Genomic DNA, 15151 nt, shown 5'->3' with positions numbered 1-15151 from the left:
TCAGAGGGAGGAGACAGCCGTACATTCCCAAACGGCAGGGAAGCAGCTGCAGGAAAACCCAGACCCTGTATGTCTGCAAGTGCTCTTCAGCCCACCCGTTTAGATACAGCCTAATTAAGTTTGTGAAGAGCTTCCCTACATTTCTCTCCACAAAGGCAGACTTGTACATGGAAGCAGATAAACAGCACAGAATGTTTCCTGAGGAGATGGTACAGCATCTCTCCAAACAAACACAACTTGAGAGAGGCAAATAGTAGCAAGGTGATACCCAACAGTCTTGGGTTTCTACCAAGGCCAGGTTTCAGGCTTGCAGTGCACAGGAGAGCTTATGCTCTGTTCTCACACCTTCTTTCAGTCCATGGATGAGTTACTGTGACAACAGGCTGCTCGCACATATGCATCAAAGCATTTGGCACATTCTGCTTCACACACCCAAACTTGTCCTTTAATTTCTGGGTGTCGCTTCCTGAGAGCTCAGCAAGCTCTGTATGGCAGGTGAGGGCTGGTTCCACCACTAAAATCAGGTGGGAGACAGACAGGATCTGCTGCGAAAGGTGATTTTGAAAGACAAAAGGGAGCGAGGGTCAAGGGAGAGAGAGACGGTAGCTCAGGGTGAAATGAGCCCAAATTGGACATTGACAGTACCGCAGGACTGGTAGATTTCAGGATATGTTAAGTAAACGTACATTTTACAGTGCCTGCAACCTATCCCAAATGGCTATTTTGTCTTAACTATGGTTACCAAATGTTCCTCTGCAATTTTAACCAAAGCTGCAGGTGCTTCTCCCAACATTTCCCTGGATAGCAGACTCAGGACTACTCTGTAATTAACCCAAGGCAAGAATGAGTTGTGTTCAAAGCGGAGGCACAGGCACTCCAGTGCCAGCTTCAGCAGAAAGTTGTCCAACAACTGACAAACCAGGTCCTGAAAAATTAATACTCATATTTAATTTCATATATTGCAAATACTCCCTAATGATATTATGGAGACGTGTGCGTGCAGGCTTAGCTTGCACAGAGTCCCAGCCCTATGAGCCGTTACTCAATTCCCAACCAAGAAGGGATCCCACCTTCGAGGCTTCAGTTCCCCACTGAGCACATGGAAGCTGCCCACATTTTGGATTTCTCTGATGACACCAGCACAGCTCCCAACAGCAAGTGTGTGCACACAAAGAGAACGAGACAGATGTGAATCCACTTCCCTGGGGACAGTGATCAGAATGACAATCAGTTCCAGATCAGATGTCAACAGCTCCTTGTGCTGTAGCACTAACACTTCCCACATACTGGAAATGCCTTGTACGAGACACCCCAGGCTCACGTCTGCCTTGTGTGCAGACACATGATGCTACAGTCACCTCCTGAACCACTATAATATGCCTCATTTTTTCGTTTCAGTAAGATGTTAGTTTGTAACTACCTAGAAGATTTTCTGTTAAGTGCAAGATCCTGCATTTTATCCTACTGAATTGCATCCCATTTCTGTTATGCCAAGTCATCCAGCTCCAGAAGTAAAACGTTCTCACTTCATAAGATCCCACAAAGAAACATTAGCAGTGCATTTCAGTTTTCTTTTGGCCACAGCTATTAGTGAAAGCATTTAATAGGTGAAATTGTTAATCAGCTAGCGACAGATGATGAATTTCTAGTGCTCCTCCAACATTTCCTCCAACTTTACTAATAATTTCCTACATGGCACTGTCCTGAAATTCAAGCAAGCTGGAACAACGGCGTTTCCCTAGCCAACATAGTCAATCAATCTCCTTTAGTACAGAAATGTTCCCAGACAAACCCCATTCTGTCCCACCCCTTTTCTCATCTTCCTCCATGTCTCTCTCCCTTCAAAATCTGTTTTTAAACACTTTCGTACCAGTGAACTCTTAAGCATCTTAACTGGGGTTGCCCAGAGTGCTCCCACACATGAGGTGCACCGTTCCCTCATTGGAATTTTTGCTAATGTGCCAGTAATTTTGCCTATTATTTTTTTTAAGGATGCTGTTGTCATTTGTTTGTTGGGGGCTGCAAGGGCAGGGCTGCCCCCCGAGGGAGGTGGGCCAGGAACCCACGAGACCCTACAGCTGCAGGGCAGGGGCCTCACTGGCCACAACTCAAGGAAGGCCAGCACGACAGATCCAGAGATGGTGGCCAGGTCCAGCCAGGAAGCCAGCTCATAAGGCAGTGGCATGGCAATGGGGCAGGTCTCAAGACAAGCCAGGAAGCCAATGTGCAGGCTGGGGTTAAGGCCAGGTCTAACCATCAGTGGGCAGGTCCACAGTCATAAGATATGTCTGAGGCCAAGCTGGGAAATCAGTCCATGGGTCAGGGTCTGGATCAAGAGGGTCCATGGTCAGCCACGGGCATGACTATGACTGAAGGCAGGACTCCTCCAGCACAGTTCAGGCAGGGACTGAAAGCCACAGCTTAAATAGAGCTCCTGGGACCAGTGGTGTGGGAGGAGACCCCAGGTGAAGCTGGTCAGGGACATTAAGACATACTAGTGTCCTCAGGGCCCTGCCATTGTTCTCCCCAGCTGGCAGTATCAGTCCTGCCATATAGCCTATCCATCCAACATTGTGCCCGTTTTTACAGGGAACTGTTCTGGTAGATGTGGACCTTTATCTCATTAGCTTTGATCTTTTCTCATTCTCATTGCTTAATAGCTCTACATCCTCTTTCCTTACTCTTCTATTTGTACAGCTGAAGAATCTATTACTACTCCTCTTAACATTCTCAAAGTCTAGCTCAGCTGAGTTTTTGGCAAGTTGCATCTTACATTTGTGATTTCAGATTCCCCTGACACAGGGTTTTTTGTTGTGTTTTTTCGGTTGGTTTTTTGTTTGTTTGTTTGTTTGTTTTTCCAGGTGAATCCTAGCCTTTGCTCTTTCAGAGCTTTGCTTATTCCTAGAGGCCTAGGGACAATCACATTTGGATTCCCTACCTGCAAAACTTCTTGTTTGCCAGGAATACATGTCAGGGCAGGTTTTTGTTGCTTTGACTTAAAATATTCATTCAGAATTCCACTTCTCTTAACTCACTGAAGATAGTCAGTTCCATTTACTTCATGACATTTTTCTTCTTTAGCAAATATAAAAATCTAGACTTTATCCTTATTACCAGGATATCTTACACCATCCTTTTCCAAAGCAATCTATATGGTTTTATTCTATCTCTGTTTCTGCACAATCCATGCATCACACAAATGTCCTACCCTCAGCTTTACCATTACTTCTACCTTTCCTGAAAGCACAGATGTGCTGCTCTGGCCTCTTCTTTCCCGTAACAGCTGTTGGACTGACCAAATCACTTGGTTCAGCTTCTTCCCCTCTGCACTCATAAGCTAGCATTTGTATTCTAAACACCTCAGCCTTATCTCACTGGCCACCATCAACTCCATCTGCAGAGAAGACAGCCTCTTCTCAGAGCAGTCTGCCTGCTTTGCTGTGACTTTCACCTGTCCACCTGCCTCACCTCTCATGTTCCTCAAGGCAAAGGGCAAAGATATGTCAACATCTATCTGATCTTCCTCCTCTTGTACCAAAACTAGCAATGCAGATAGCAGCCCATCCAGATCAACCCCCTTCATTTCTTTGTTTAAAGCCACTTTGATTCCAGAGGGACCAGATGTTTGGGTAGAGTCCCTGCACCAAGCGCTCCTCCTCTGAATGCTTTCAGTAGCCGAGTAGCAGGTGGCTCACCAGCCCTAGGAGCTGCCACCACTGCAGCCAAAGGGCTTTAGCTCTAGCAAAAGCTACAGGCGCATATGCCTCCTTCCCTCATTGATGATGCACATCAGGCAGCTCATGCTCAGTGACCTGGTGCTTTCTGACCCCTGAACCTGCGGTCCTTGGGGACATGCTGAGGAGTAGATGAAAGAGAATGGGAGGTAGACACATATGGGCTGGACATGCCGAAAAACAGTCACTGAAACCTGTTTCATTTTAGTCAGAAGCCTACATGCATTCACACTTGTGAAAAACCATCTTCCTACATCACCTGGAGACAAATCTGCAGTCTCTCGGGTACTGGTGCAAGTGCTGCCCACCCGTAGTACCTGCCACATCCCCTGGTGACACTTTGCAGCACCTCCACAAGTGTGAATGAAACTCCAAGTGGCTGCTTGACAAGGGGGAGTGGGAGCGCAGTCCCTCCGGTCTGAAGATCCACCAGTGCCTCTGCTCAGGGAGACAAAGCCATTCATTCCTGTGCAGAATAACGGCTGCAGCTGGAGATCCAAGGGGAGGCACTCCCACTGCCCACTACACATCACAGCCTCATCACAGATCCAGAGACAGGGAGATGTGACTAGCCAGTGTTTGCATGCAGGTTCTTATACCCACAGGTCTCAGACTACTAACAGCTGGGAGGACCACCTGATGAGAATTGATCCTGTACTGGCAGAAAGACAGGGCCGGTTGCAACCACATGGAAGGCACAAAAATAAAAGATTAACTCCCTAAATCCAATAGAAATGTCACACCACTTTAAGTACAATATAGAGTATGGTATTAGAGGAGGTGCAGACAGCTACAAAAGTATGTAATGAAATGATGGGCCTGATAACTAGAACCTCGATCTCCTCTCAGGACCTCAGGATGATAGAAGAAGGACCATCTCTATGGGAAGACGGGTGAAAGCGGAGATCTCCAACTCAGTAGGGCCAGAAGAACATACAGAACACTTGAGTTATTGACCAAAGGAACTCTGTTTAGGCCCCAGAGGATTTCTGCTCCACATACAGGAGATATCTAAGGAGACTGTCACTGGTAAGTGAGAAACTTAAGTTGTTGCCTTGGGGCCTGTAACAGAGGTGGGCAACAGGACATCTTCCTTCAGAGTCAACAAGCACTGCAGCGTCTACAAACTGGGACCTGGGAGGGAACTGCTGACCCAGGGGCACCCTTGGAGAAGAACTTGGCTCATTTATGTAGATCAATATGCAGCTCATGGCCTTTTCCATCAAAGCATGAAAATACACACAGGTTAAAGGAACATCCTAATACCGTCTCTAAAATGTCAACCCTGAAAGTTGCACTCTCTGAATCTCAATGAAGATCACAATGACTTTCCAAGATGCTCTCATCCTTGTCACAGTCATCTTCAATATACTCCAACAAGAGTCCAGTCAGGTATCTGCCACTCAACCCTGGCACTTTCCTCAATCAATAAACACAGCTGGAGATGTCTGCAAGGCTAATGTGGCTTTGTTCCCCAGCAAAGTATAGACAGGCCAAAACCTTTGCACCAGTGCACAGCCCAGTCAGCTGTTAGGCTGTACCCAAAGTTGGAAGATAGACACTTTCCATTTCTTTGATCCTGATGAGAAGTGTCATAGCAATATCGTGTCCATAGCTCAACTTTCCTCTGTACTCAAACATCATGGCCTTATCCAAACTACCTTCTGCACAAAACCTGTACCTGAAAACTGTACCCAAGCTTTGTCTGGAAAAGTAAAAGTCGGCAAAAGCCAAAACCATGCTGGGGGACAGGCCAACAACAGTATGGACAGCTAGAGGAAAATGCTTGTGCCTCTGCTCCAGCTTTTTTGTCTGAACACCACTGTTTTTCACATTTCGCTACACAACTTCAATTTAACCCAAACACCTAACATTCTCCAAGAAAGCACCCACCAAACACGAACTCCTAGATACAGGAAGAGTTTATAAACCATGTCAATTAGTCTAGTCTCTTTTTTTACTTAGCATCACAAAAGGGCAGGGCAAACAGCCCCTGCACACTGAAAAGGCTCCAGAGTACAGCTCCAAAGCAGCATGAGAGGGAGGAAGGTGGGACCTTCTCACTGGAAGTCCCAACTCATCAGCCCTAATCATTCTTGAAAAAGGAGGAATATCCCATTCAAGTCTTCACTATCAACAGGCATCTCCCATGGGTCCAGAGTACAGCGGAGTTCACACCACCTTGCTCAGGCAGGAGCCTTCCCTGGCCAGGGTGTGCAAAGGCCAGCGCAGAAAGATGAAGAACACACAAAGATAATTTGAAGGAAGAATACAAATGAGTATTGGGAACACAGCCTGGAACTTCAGGCTGGAGAGCTAACAGCTGAACTAAATCAGAGGTGGAGGGAGAAAAAAGCTTTGCTGATCAGTCCCTGCAGCATCCAGGTTTGTAATACAACCAGTGGAGTTCCACTCCCACTACACCCTCCACGGCCACACCACCAGGTCCCAAAGGCACCAAGTACTTTATCCACTGGGACTGATGTGCAAGTGACCTGCCACATACTCATCACAGCACACACAGAGTTAGTGGCTCACTTACGGAATGCAAGCATCCTGTTAAGGAGATGCACGAGGGTGCAAACACATACATTTAAAACTCTCAGGAAGGACTGGGATTAGGGCAAAGAAAAGAGTTTTGTAAGTGGGTTCAGGCTTCCAGAATTTAATTAAAACTAGTCGTTGGGCAAACAGAGAACTGTACTTTATTGATTTTCTTTTCTCTTCTACCACTTAGTTTCCAACTTCGTAATCAAGGTCTAACTCTCACTTACCAGAATCCAGCTGTCTGAATTTTAAAGCTCATTTAATATGCAAAGTGAGCTTCACCAAATCTGTCAAGTCGGGGCTGCTCCTCTCCTCTCCTAAGTAATACATTTAAAAAAACCCCATAATCCAGATGTTCTCTTCAGTTGCTTTACACTGGGACAAGCTCAGGCTTGCCAAAAGTGTTTCCCACCCAGTCCTCAGGCTGGGAGAGGACTGCTGCCTCGGCAGCTGTCAGTGACAAGGGTTAAGTTGTGGTGATACACTCCGCAACAGCAGGAGACCCACTTAGTCATGGTGACCTGCTGTTTGGCACATGCAATCCACAGCTCCTCCTGACACCGCTGTCCTCCAGGAACAGCAAACTTGTGTTAGGTGGTGGCTGGCACTGGAGATGGCGGGTGAGGAGTGCCAGGGCTGAGTTACAGCCATTTTTAATGTTTTCTATCAGGCTAGAACAAACACATGCGAATTACTGTTTTCTTTTGAAGCCTCCTAAAATGTAATGTGGGGTTGGAAGTTCAGATCAACAGTCACACTCTCTAGCTCCATCACTCACTGCTACCTGCAGAAGACCCTGCCACTGCAGCAGTCTCCACAGAAGGGACCGATGAGTGTTCTCCTCACGACAGTACCACACACCGTGGACCAGCATGTCTACCACTGGATGCTAAAATGCACTCGGTAACATTTGCAATCATAACCTAAGAACCTTGAGATACAATTTTTCAGATGCATCCATTGCACGTTGCAAAGAATGGGCAAACTTGGAGACTGCTAGAAATCAAATACTTCTGAATTTCCAGGTCTGTCTGGTCTATCTGCTGAGAGACGCTCAGATCGAAAAAAACAGCTTACCTTGCCGTGGATCATACTGTCGCATCTGCACCTCCTCGACACATTCTGCCGGGAACCAGCCAGTCCTTCCTTTCACAGTTCCTTCCCAAAAGCCACCTTCGCCAATACTCAGCACTGTGGAAAGAAACAAACAGGTATGTGAGAATCAGCAGGGCTCCCAGAAGAAGGGGAGGCCAGAATGGCCATCATACAGTGTTAACACAGTGGAAACATGAAAGGGCAAAGCACAGATAATCTGTCTGTGGTCAGGTGTGGTCTGGAGGAAGAAAGCACCTCAAGAAGCCTTCAAAGAGCTTCCTTCACCCATGTCCAGAAGAGAGAGAGTGTGGAAACGGCCTTCAGGCAGCCATGTGCTGCAAAAATGAAACAGCAAATTGGTAGCATCTGTCTTTGTAAGCAGGATTGTTAATGGGGTACCCAGACATGCTACCTACAGTGACTTCTGACATTCTCAGAGCAACAGAGAAATCACAGCCTCATAAGGAAAATGAGATGCAGAGAGGGAAATAAACTGGCCAAGGTGACGGCACAAGTCACTGAGAACCGGGGTGCCCTGACTGGCCCACGTTCAAAAAACCAAGAGCTGTTTCACTCTAAATGACACAGCAAACAGGAAGGTACTTCACTGTCACAGCAAAATTCTCCCAACCCATTAAGCCTTGTTTTTACTTGCTCAGAGCTTACAGAAACAAAAAGGAAGTCTTGAAATGTGCTCTGAAGATTAAATGAATTCAGAGTCAAGGAGATTTTAACAGAGAATCACATCAGGAGCTGTCTCATTAAACCAGGGAACTATCAGCTTGAACCCCTTACCAACTGCTGGCTGAAAAGGATGGCTTTCAGGTAGTGGGATACAAACTACTGAAGAGCTACAGAAAAAACCAGCACTTCTTACTACACCTGAAGAATGAACTGGGGTCCAAAGCAGACCAGCCAGCACAGTTCAAGATTACACAACAGTCTGAGGTTTCTGCTATGAAAACCATCACCAGCAAATGCATGTTTGATGTCAGCTCTCATCAGCTAGTTCCCTGCAACTGGATCGCCCGCACCTTATACCAGCAGGCTCTGCAAGAAAAATCTGGACTGTTTCAGGGCATTTAAAAATGCAGCAGGTGTGACCACTACATTTCCTATGACAACAGAGAAAATATTCGTCGTTCCCACAGCACCAAGAGAACAAATGTGCGCATAATACAAGAGAGAAGAAAGGGAGGAAAGAATCATTACCGGTCTTTCTGGATGTTCTCCATTTATAGATTATATCCAGAGTGCCCAAATATTACCCCTGTTTTATCCAGAAAATGGCTGATGTTCACTTCACTTGAATTCAAGCACTTACAAGGCCAATTAACTGCACCATCCTGATCCAAGAAAGCAGAGAAGCACGTTTTCAGGTTACTGTCGCTCACAACACTTTCCTAACACTTGATAACACAGTGGTCTGTGGAACAGATTGTGAAGTAACGTGTTAGATATAGTCTATAAAATGCTATAGATCAAGACAAACTGCTGCACATCACCAGAAGGCAATAAGCTTTTAATACATCCTTTGGAAAACATTATGGTGTAGCATTCATAACAGCAATTCATTTGACATCCAGACAAAAAAAAAAACCATCCCAACAACCAGAAGGAGTCAGCATCCTATTCTGTCACCATTATCTGGATAACGAGCTCTTGAAAGCAAGCCCATCACATCAAGAGGTCCCCTTGATTAGCACAGAGACACAGGGTTTCTCGGGACTGGCTTTGAAACTTCAGGAGTTGTTATAAAAGCCCTCAGTACAGAGAGGGGACAGTAAACTGGATTCGTACAGCTCCTCAACAAATCCCTAGTGAAGAAAAAGGCTGATGTTTGGGGTATTTTACACTTGCATCATCTTATCTTATGCTTTCTTCCTATGGCTGTTTCTCCAACTTTGTCATCATAACTTAACCTTATGGCTTTTATAGCAGAAACTTCATTTTAAGCTTGCCTATGGTCTGAAACGTAGTGAAGTGAATTTGACAGTTAAAGAGAGATCTGCTTCTCCCAGAGGCAGAGACCACAGGTTTGCAGACAAGTCTCATGACCTGGCCCTGCACAAAGGCAGTGACCTTGGAGGCTGCTGGATGCTCTCTTCGGCCATCATGCAGGTCCCCGTAAAAAGGTGAGGAACCTCCTGTGGCTGGTTACTGAAAAGGCCCTTTGGCAATGGGATGACAGTGATGAGGCAACCAGCAAGTGTGGGAAAACCTAACTGTCTCATTCTCCTAAGGCTGCAATGCAACCAGCCAGAAGGAACGGAGCTGATCAGCGGTTATTCAGCTCTAGGTGAAAGAAACCACCAAGAAAATGAAAGCACTGGTATGACACGATCCCCAACAATGAGATCTTTGATCCTCCGTAGGAACAGCTCTCGAAATAAACTCTTTAATAACAATAAAATCTGTACCACAAGGCCCTGCAAGCATCCTATGGCTGTGCACGGTGTCAGAGCCACACAAACATCAGTTACTGCTTGTCTTCACCACAGCACAAGGATTCTGCACAATCCCCAGCATCCTATCACTCATCACTTCTTTACCTACAGCTTGGAACAGTCTGGGCACTCTGCAGAACGCACAAAAATGCCCGATTTGAAAGGGTGAGCCCCCACTCCCCAATAGCCATCCTCTCAGGTTACCTCCCCACGAAGACAATCTCACCTACAGCTGGAACACAGCAAGGCACCTGGCCAGAAAGGGCTGTGGAGGCCAGCACGCTTGACTCCTCTCTCCTGGACATGTCTGCTTCACCGTAGCACAAGGAGGCAGGAGCACTGTGTTTGAACGACTAGACTGCTGTCTGTCATCTGTGTCTCATCCTGCTGTCCTCCGCCACCCCCAATGTCCCACCCTGCACCTCCTTCAGCATTCAGGCTTCACATCTGTTAGCTGCACTGCTTTCTGCCCCAGCTGGTCACCTCTACACAAATCACTATGGGATTAGCTCTCTTCATTAGAGCAGCGGTGCCTTCCAAGTCAAAGACTTCTAATGAAAATGTTTTCTTTTTTGCTGTCTCAATGCAAAATATCAGCAGCCCTGACCACGCAGGAGTCCTTGTGCTCTTGGTACAGCCATCAAGGCCAACATGTCTGGGGAACTTGCTCCTGCTAGGTGTTCAGCACCCATCCTGAGCTATATGCAGGGCTAGAAGGGAAAGCTGCCCTTCTCAGGTAAGGTAGACAAATGCCAGTGGTGGGAATAGAACATAAGGGTTAAATCCCAGTTGGCAGATCCATAGGGCTTTCAGCTCAGGAACAAGGAGTGTGTGACTACGCACAGAGCAGCACACCTTGCCCTCAACATGGATCACAGTCCTACTGCCAGGCTGGGATTTCTGTTGCTGGTGACCGAGTGGACAATTTTTATATATTTTTTTTAATTAATCAACAAATAAACACCTGAATTACTATGGTATTTCATATCCCGACTGGCAAAAGGCACAGACACATCTACTATCTGCCATGTGCTGCTGCCTTTCCGATTCAGCTCCCCCCTGACACTTCAGAGACAGCACTACCAGGTTTATCCCCACACCCATCACCATAGTGCCCGCATGTCATTCATAGCTAAATCCAAACACTAGAGTCAGCAATAAATTAACACTGCTCCATGCCAGCCAGAGCAAGCTCCCCAAAGAACAACTCCATGATTACCTGTATTTAGGCATTAGTCCTATAGGAAGCAAGGGAAAAGCAAGCAAGCCAGCCTGACTTTCAAGCCAAACAGGAGACTCGTTTCAGTGTCTTCTCTAGATCTTTTCTTAAGATGCAAATGCTCCTGCTCTCCAAAGGTTATGACTATGTCACAATTTGGAACAGACCCAAATCCTGTACCTTATTTCCCACTGCTCTCATCTATGCTTTAAAAGGTCTGATAAAACTTCCCAGTGGAACATTTCCATTTTCTAGTACTTCAAATTTCCACTTCCAAACCAACCCCTCATGGAGGAGAGCTCATCCAGCCCTCCAGAGCCTTCTGTTCTGGCATTGTAATGCTGGGCTCTTCAGGCACACAGCGCTCCTTTTTAAGATTTGCTACTGCTTGAGGACTGGAAGGACTGAAGTCTCACCCTGTCTGGCATTGAGCTGAACACAGATTTTAAGGTAACTGCAAACTCAGTCTTATTCTAATGAAAGGAAAAATTTGGAGTTGTCCCTATTTTGCCAGTTTGTCTCTGAGAACATTACATGAGACAACATTAAAACCTCGCTAAAGTCAAACAATATCCGCTGCTCTCCCCTCATCCAGCAAGCTAGCCACTTCGCTGCAGAAGGCTGTCAGCTTGGTTAAGCAGAATTTCCCCTTCACAAATCCAGGCTGGCTACTCCCAGTTACCATCTTGTCCTTCATGTGTTTGGAAATGGTTTCCAGGGTTAGTTGCTCCATCACCTTCCCAGGGATCAAGGTGAGACTGACCAGTCTGGAGTTTCCCACACACTCTGCCTTGCTTTTCTTGAAAGCAGGAGTGACATTTGCTGTCTTCCAGTCATCAGGAAACTCTCCTGACTACCATGACCTTTCAAAGATGATGGAGATGTGGCCTGGCAATGCCACCAGCCAGCTCCCTCAGCACTCACAGCTGCACCTCATCAGGCCTGTGGACTCTTATATGTCCAGTTTGTTTGAATGTTCCCTAACCTAATTCTCCTCCACTGAGGGTATGCCTACCTTGCCATGGACTATCCCCCAGGTCTCAGGGACCTGGAATTGCTGAAGCCCGGTCTTACCAGTGAAAGCTGAGGTGAAGAAGGTAGGTACCTCAGCTTCAGAGGTACTCATTCAAACTTTTCTTGACGTATACACATGCAACTTCTTCAGAAATGAGGTACAGAGAGCATGAACTTTGGGCTGGCAGGGAGAGGAGCAGATGGGTGCCAAGGAACTCTGAAGTTACAACAATGCATGCCTGGCACACCAGAAGGACAGCGCTCAAGCAGCAGCTTGGATTCAGCTGGACTTCAGCAGGGCCTGACTTGACCCATGGATGCCATCTCCCAGCAGCCTCTCCCAGCAAGTCACTCCAAAAGCCTGTTTCATTTTCTTCTGCAAAGTCAGGCCCTTATCCTTTGGTTCCAGGCTCAGAATCCCCTGGGAGCCCACCTCACCTGTGACAGCCCTCCTCTCCCATGGGGGCCTTTAAAGCGAGTGGGCAATACCACAGCAGTCAAGAAAAAGCCGGCACTGACAGGAAAAGAGAAATAAATGGTCTACTGAGACCTACAAATCATTGATGCAAGCTGGGCGACTCATACACACAGCCATCAGCTCTGAAGGTCACTGGTAATTTCAATAGCTATAAACATGGTAATGAGGCATATACTGAGTCATGTTGGGATGCGCACATGAAATGCTTAAATATGCTTTGAAGAAATTAACAAACAAGACATACTGGGGAAAAAATTCTTTAATGAAGGAAGTCCTAGCTAATGAAGTCTGGATCCCAGACCCTGGCTGGTCAAGTCCCACTGCAGCTTCCCCAGGATCATGCTATAGTGCTGTTTGCTCCATGGCCTGAACAAAGAAGCCCAAGTGACTGCCACGTTCTCGACTTGGGTTTGCCTGCAAGGATCCTTCAGCCTGCAGCTGCAGGACCCTGGAGGACAAGCCCACAGCAGCTGCTGAAATCATCTTGGTTTTATCTCAACCACTCCTGAAGGATCTCTTGCCAACTCCTCCACTCTCATACCAAATGTGTCTGCATTCCTACCTTCCCCTTTGAGGCACAAATCCATCTTCCATCACTGTTCTACCACGGACCTGACCCTACTTTTGCCCATGCCATTTGCAGCTTTTACTCATTTCCAAACACATCTTCCAGACCATTTTATGCTGCCTCCTACAGACTCCACTGTACCTGCAAACTTCTCCCTTGGAGAATCCACTGTAGCATCCTTCAGATCTTGTGGAAAATTCCCTCCCGAAATGATGCTTATGGACCCCAGCCAGCTGCAAATGACCAGGCAGCTGTCCTGACCAAAGACTATGCTTTTTTCCCCCTGTGTTCATTCCATTTATTTCAATCCTATTTAACCCTTTAAAGCCTACATATAGAACCAGCTCAGAAGCATCAGCTCTTTAAGACCACCTCTTTGCACCCCATATCTGCATTGCCAGCTATTCTACTGTTGACTCTACAACCTGCAGTTCCAGGACCTGGTCCTGCCTTTTCTCTGTTGCACAGCACAAAGCAGGTCTCCAGCCTGACAGGACTCTTGATGCTACCAAGATATGCCTCTCACATCGATTAGCGACACCACAGGTGGCTGGGACGACAAAACTCTTTAGTTTGTTCCCATCACCTTTGTTCCTTTTGAAGCTCTCATTTTCTTTTACTTCACAAGTTCCAAGACAAAAAACAAAACAAACACACACACAAAAAACCCCAAAACCCACCAACCCATAGCGGCTATGGGTCTTCCCTTTCCTGAGTCCCTTACACACTGATATGAGATTGCTCCTTTCCAGAGTAATCCCAGAAGCTGCCTTCTCACAAAGTCTCTCAGATACAGATTTGCCCCACTTTGAGTTGTTAATTGTTTCCTCCCTATTAGAAATGTCACTCCTAGCACCCAAGCTGCTCATTTATTCATGAGGCTGGGCTCAGGCCAACCCTCGTCTCATTCACTGCTCAAGCAGAATCTTCCTCCTCAGTTTTGTCTCACAAGACAATTTCCCTCTCCTGCTCTGTTAGTGCAGGGATCACCCCGGCATCTGCTGAGGACATGGCAGCCACTGGCCCATTTCCCATAGCGTCTGCTCATGAGGTATGGTGCCCATCTTGCTCTGAGGAACACAGGATCTCTCTTCAGCATCAGAGGGTTTTGCATAGAAGGGATTCACTGCCATATTCCTCCTTCTAGCTTCTCCAGGGCAAGTCCCAAGGATGGCACCATGCCTGGAGTGCAGCACAGCCTGCAGAGCACTCTGCAGCTCTTGCTTGAGAAGCTGCAGGACCAAGTCACCTGCATCTGCACGGACTTGGCTTGACCCTGGCCTGCCTACAGACCCCTTTTGACCTTTGCACTCAGTGGTATCTTTTAAGAAATGTTTTGGTTGTTATTCTTGCCTAAAGCCCATTATTACAACAAGAGATGAGAGCTTGAAGACTAGGGTCCACTTGTGCCTCAGGGAATACGCCCTACAAAGGTTACTCTCAGGGGCCAGCTGTGGGGTCACCCATGAGCCGTGTGTGAAGGTCTCCTCCTGGCAGGCAGTGTTGGAGACCCAAGCCCACCCTGAGGGTCTCTCTACACTTACAACAGTGGTGCTGCAGTAGTTTTCTTCAACACATCCATCAATGTGTTACCCCTGCTCCCAGATGAGGACTCAAGGTAGGCGTGTAACAGAATTGCCAACCAACTCCATGTACCAGCCAGCTCTTGCACCAAGAGGTCCCAATCTCCACTGTTTCCTTTTGTCACCCTGGAGCTAATGACACAGATACAGAACTTCGTAACATACTGCACCCATCATCTCTTCCAGGCCATGAAAATCGAACAGAGAAGCGATTTCACAGCCAAGCACATGTAACTGCTGTCTTCACTTACGGTGCTGTGGAGCCCCTGACAAGGGGAGAAGCTGAAAGGACCCCAGCTATACCAGCACAGGTACTGCAGTACGCAAACATGACTGCCAGTTCAGATTCTGCTGTGCTGGGGACAAGCTAACGCATGAAGATAGAGAACAACTTGGAGGGCAACAAGGAAAACTCTGCAGGCCCTGCTTCCCAGTGTGTAACACCCTTCATTTCATTTTTCACAGG

The 15151-nt window shown here is 46.9% G+C and overlaps 1 protein-coding gene across 11 annotated transcripts in view; it reads right to left on the bottom strand.

Moving 5' to 3' along the window:
- The window catches only part of SHANK3 (SH3 and multiple ankyrin repeat domains 3), a 375700-nt gene that overhangs the window by 143520 nt on the left and 217029 nt on the right, over positions 1-15151 (bottom strand). For all 11 annotated transcript variants that reach the window (XR_008821984.1, XM_056339563.1, XM_056339567.1 and 8 more), the window contains one exon: positions 7359-7472. Coding sequence is in view for 10 of the 11 variants with exons in the window: in XM_056339563.1 (XP_056195538.1) it covers positions 7359-7472 (114 nt within the window). In the remaining variant the exon portion in view is untranslated. The remainder of the gene's footprint in view (positions 1-7358; positions 7473-15151) is intronic.

Source organism: Falco biarmicus, chromosome 5 (genome assembly GCF_023638135.1).
Source record: "Falco biarmicus isolate bFalBia1 chromosome 5, bFalBia1.pri, whole genome shotgun sequence".
NCBI lineage: Eukaryota > Metazoa > Chordata > Aves > Falconiformes > Falconidae > Falco > Falco biarmicus.
This window is presented reverse-complemented; position numbering and strand designations above follow the sequence as displayed.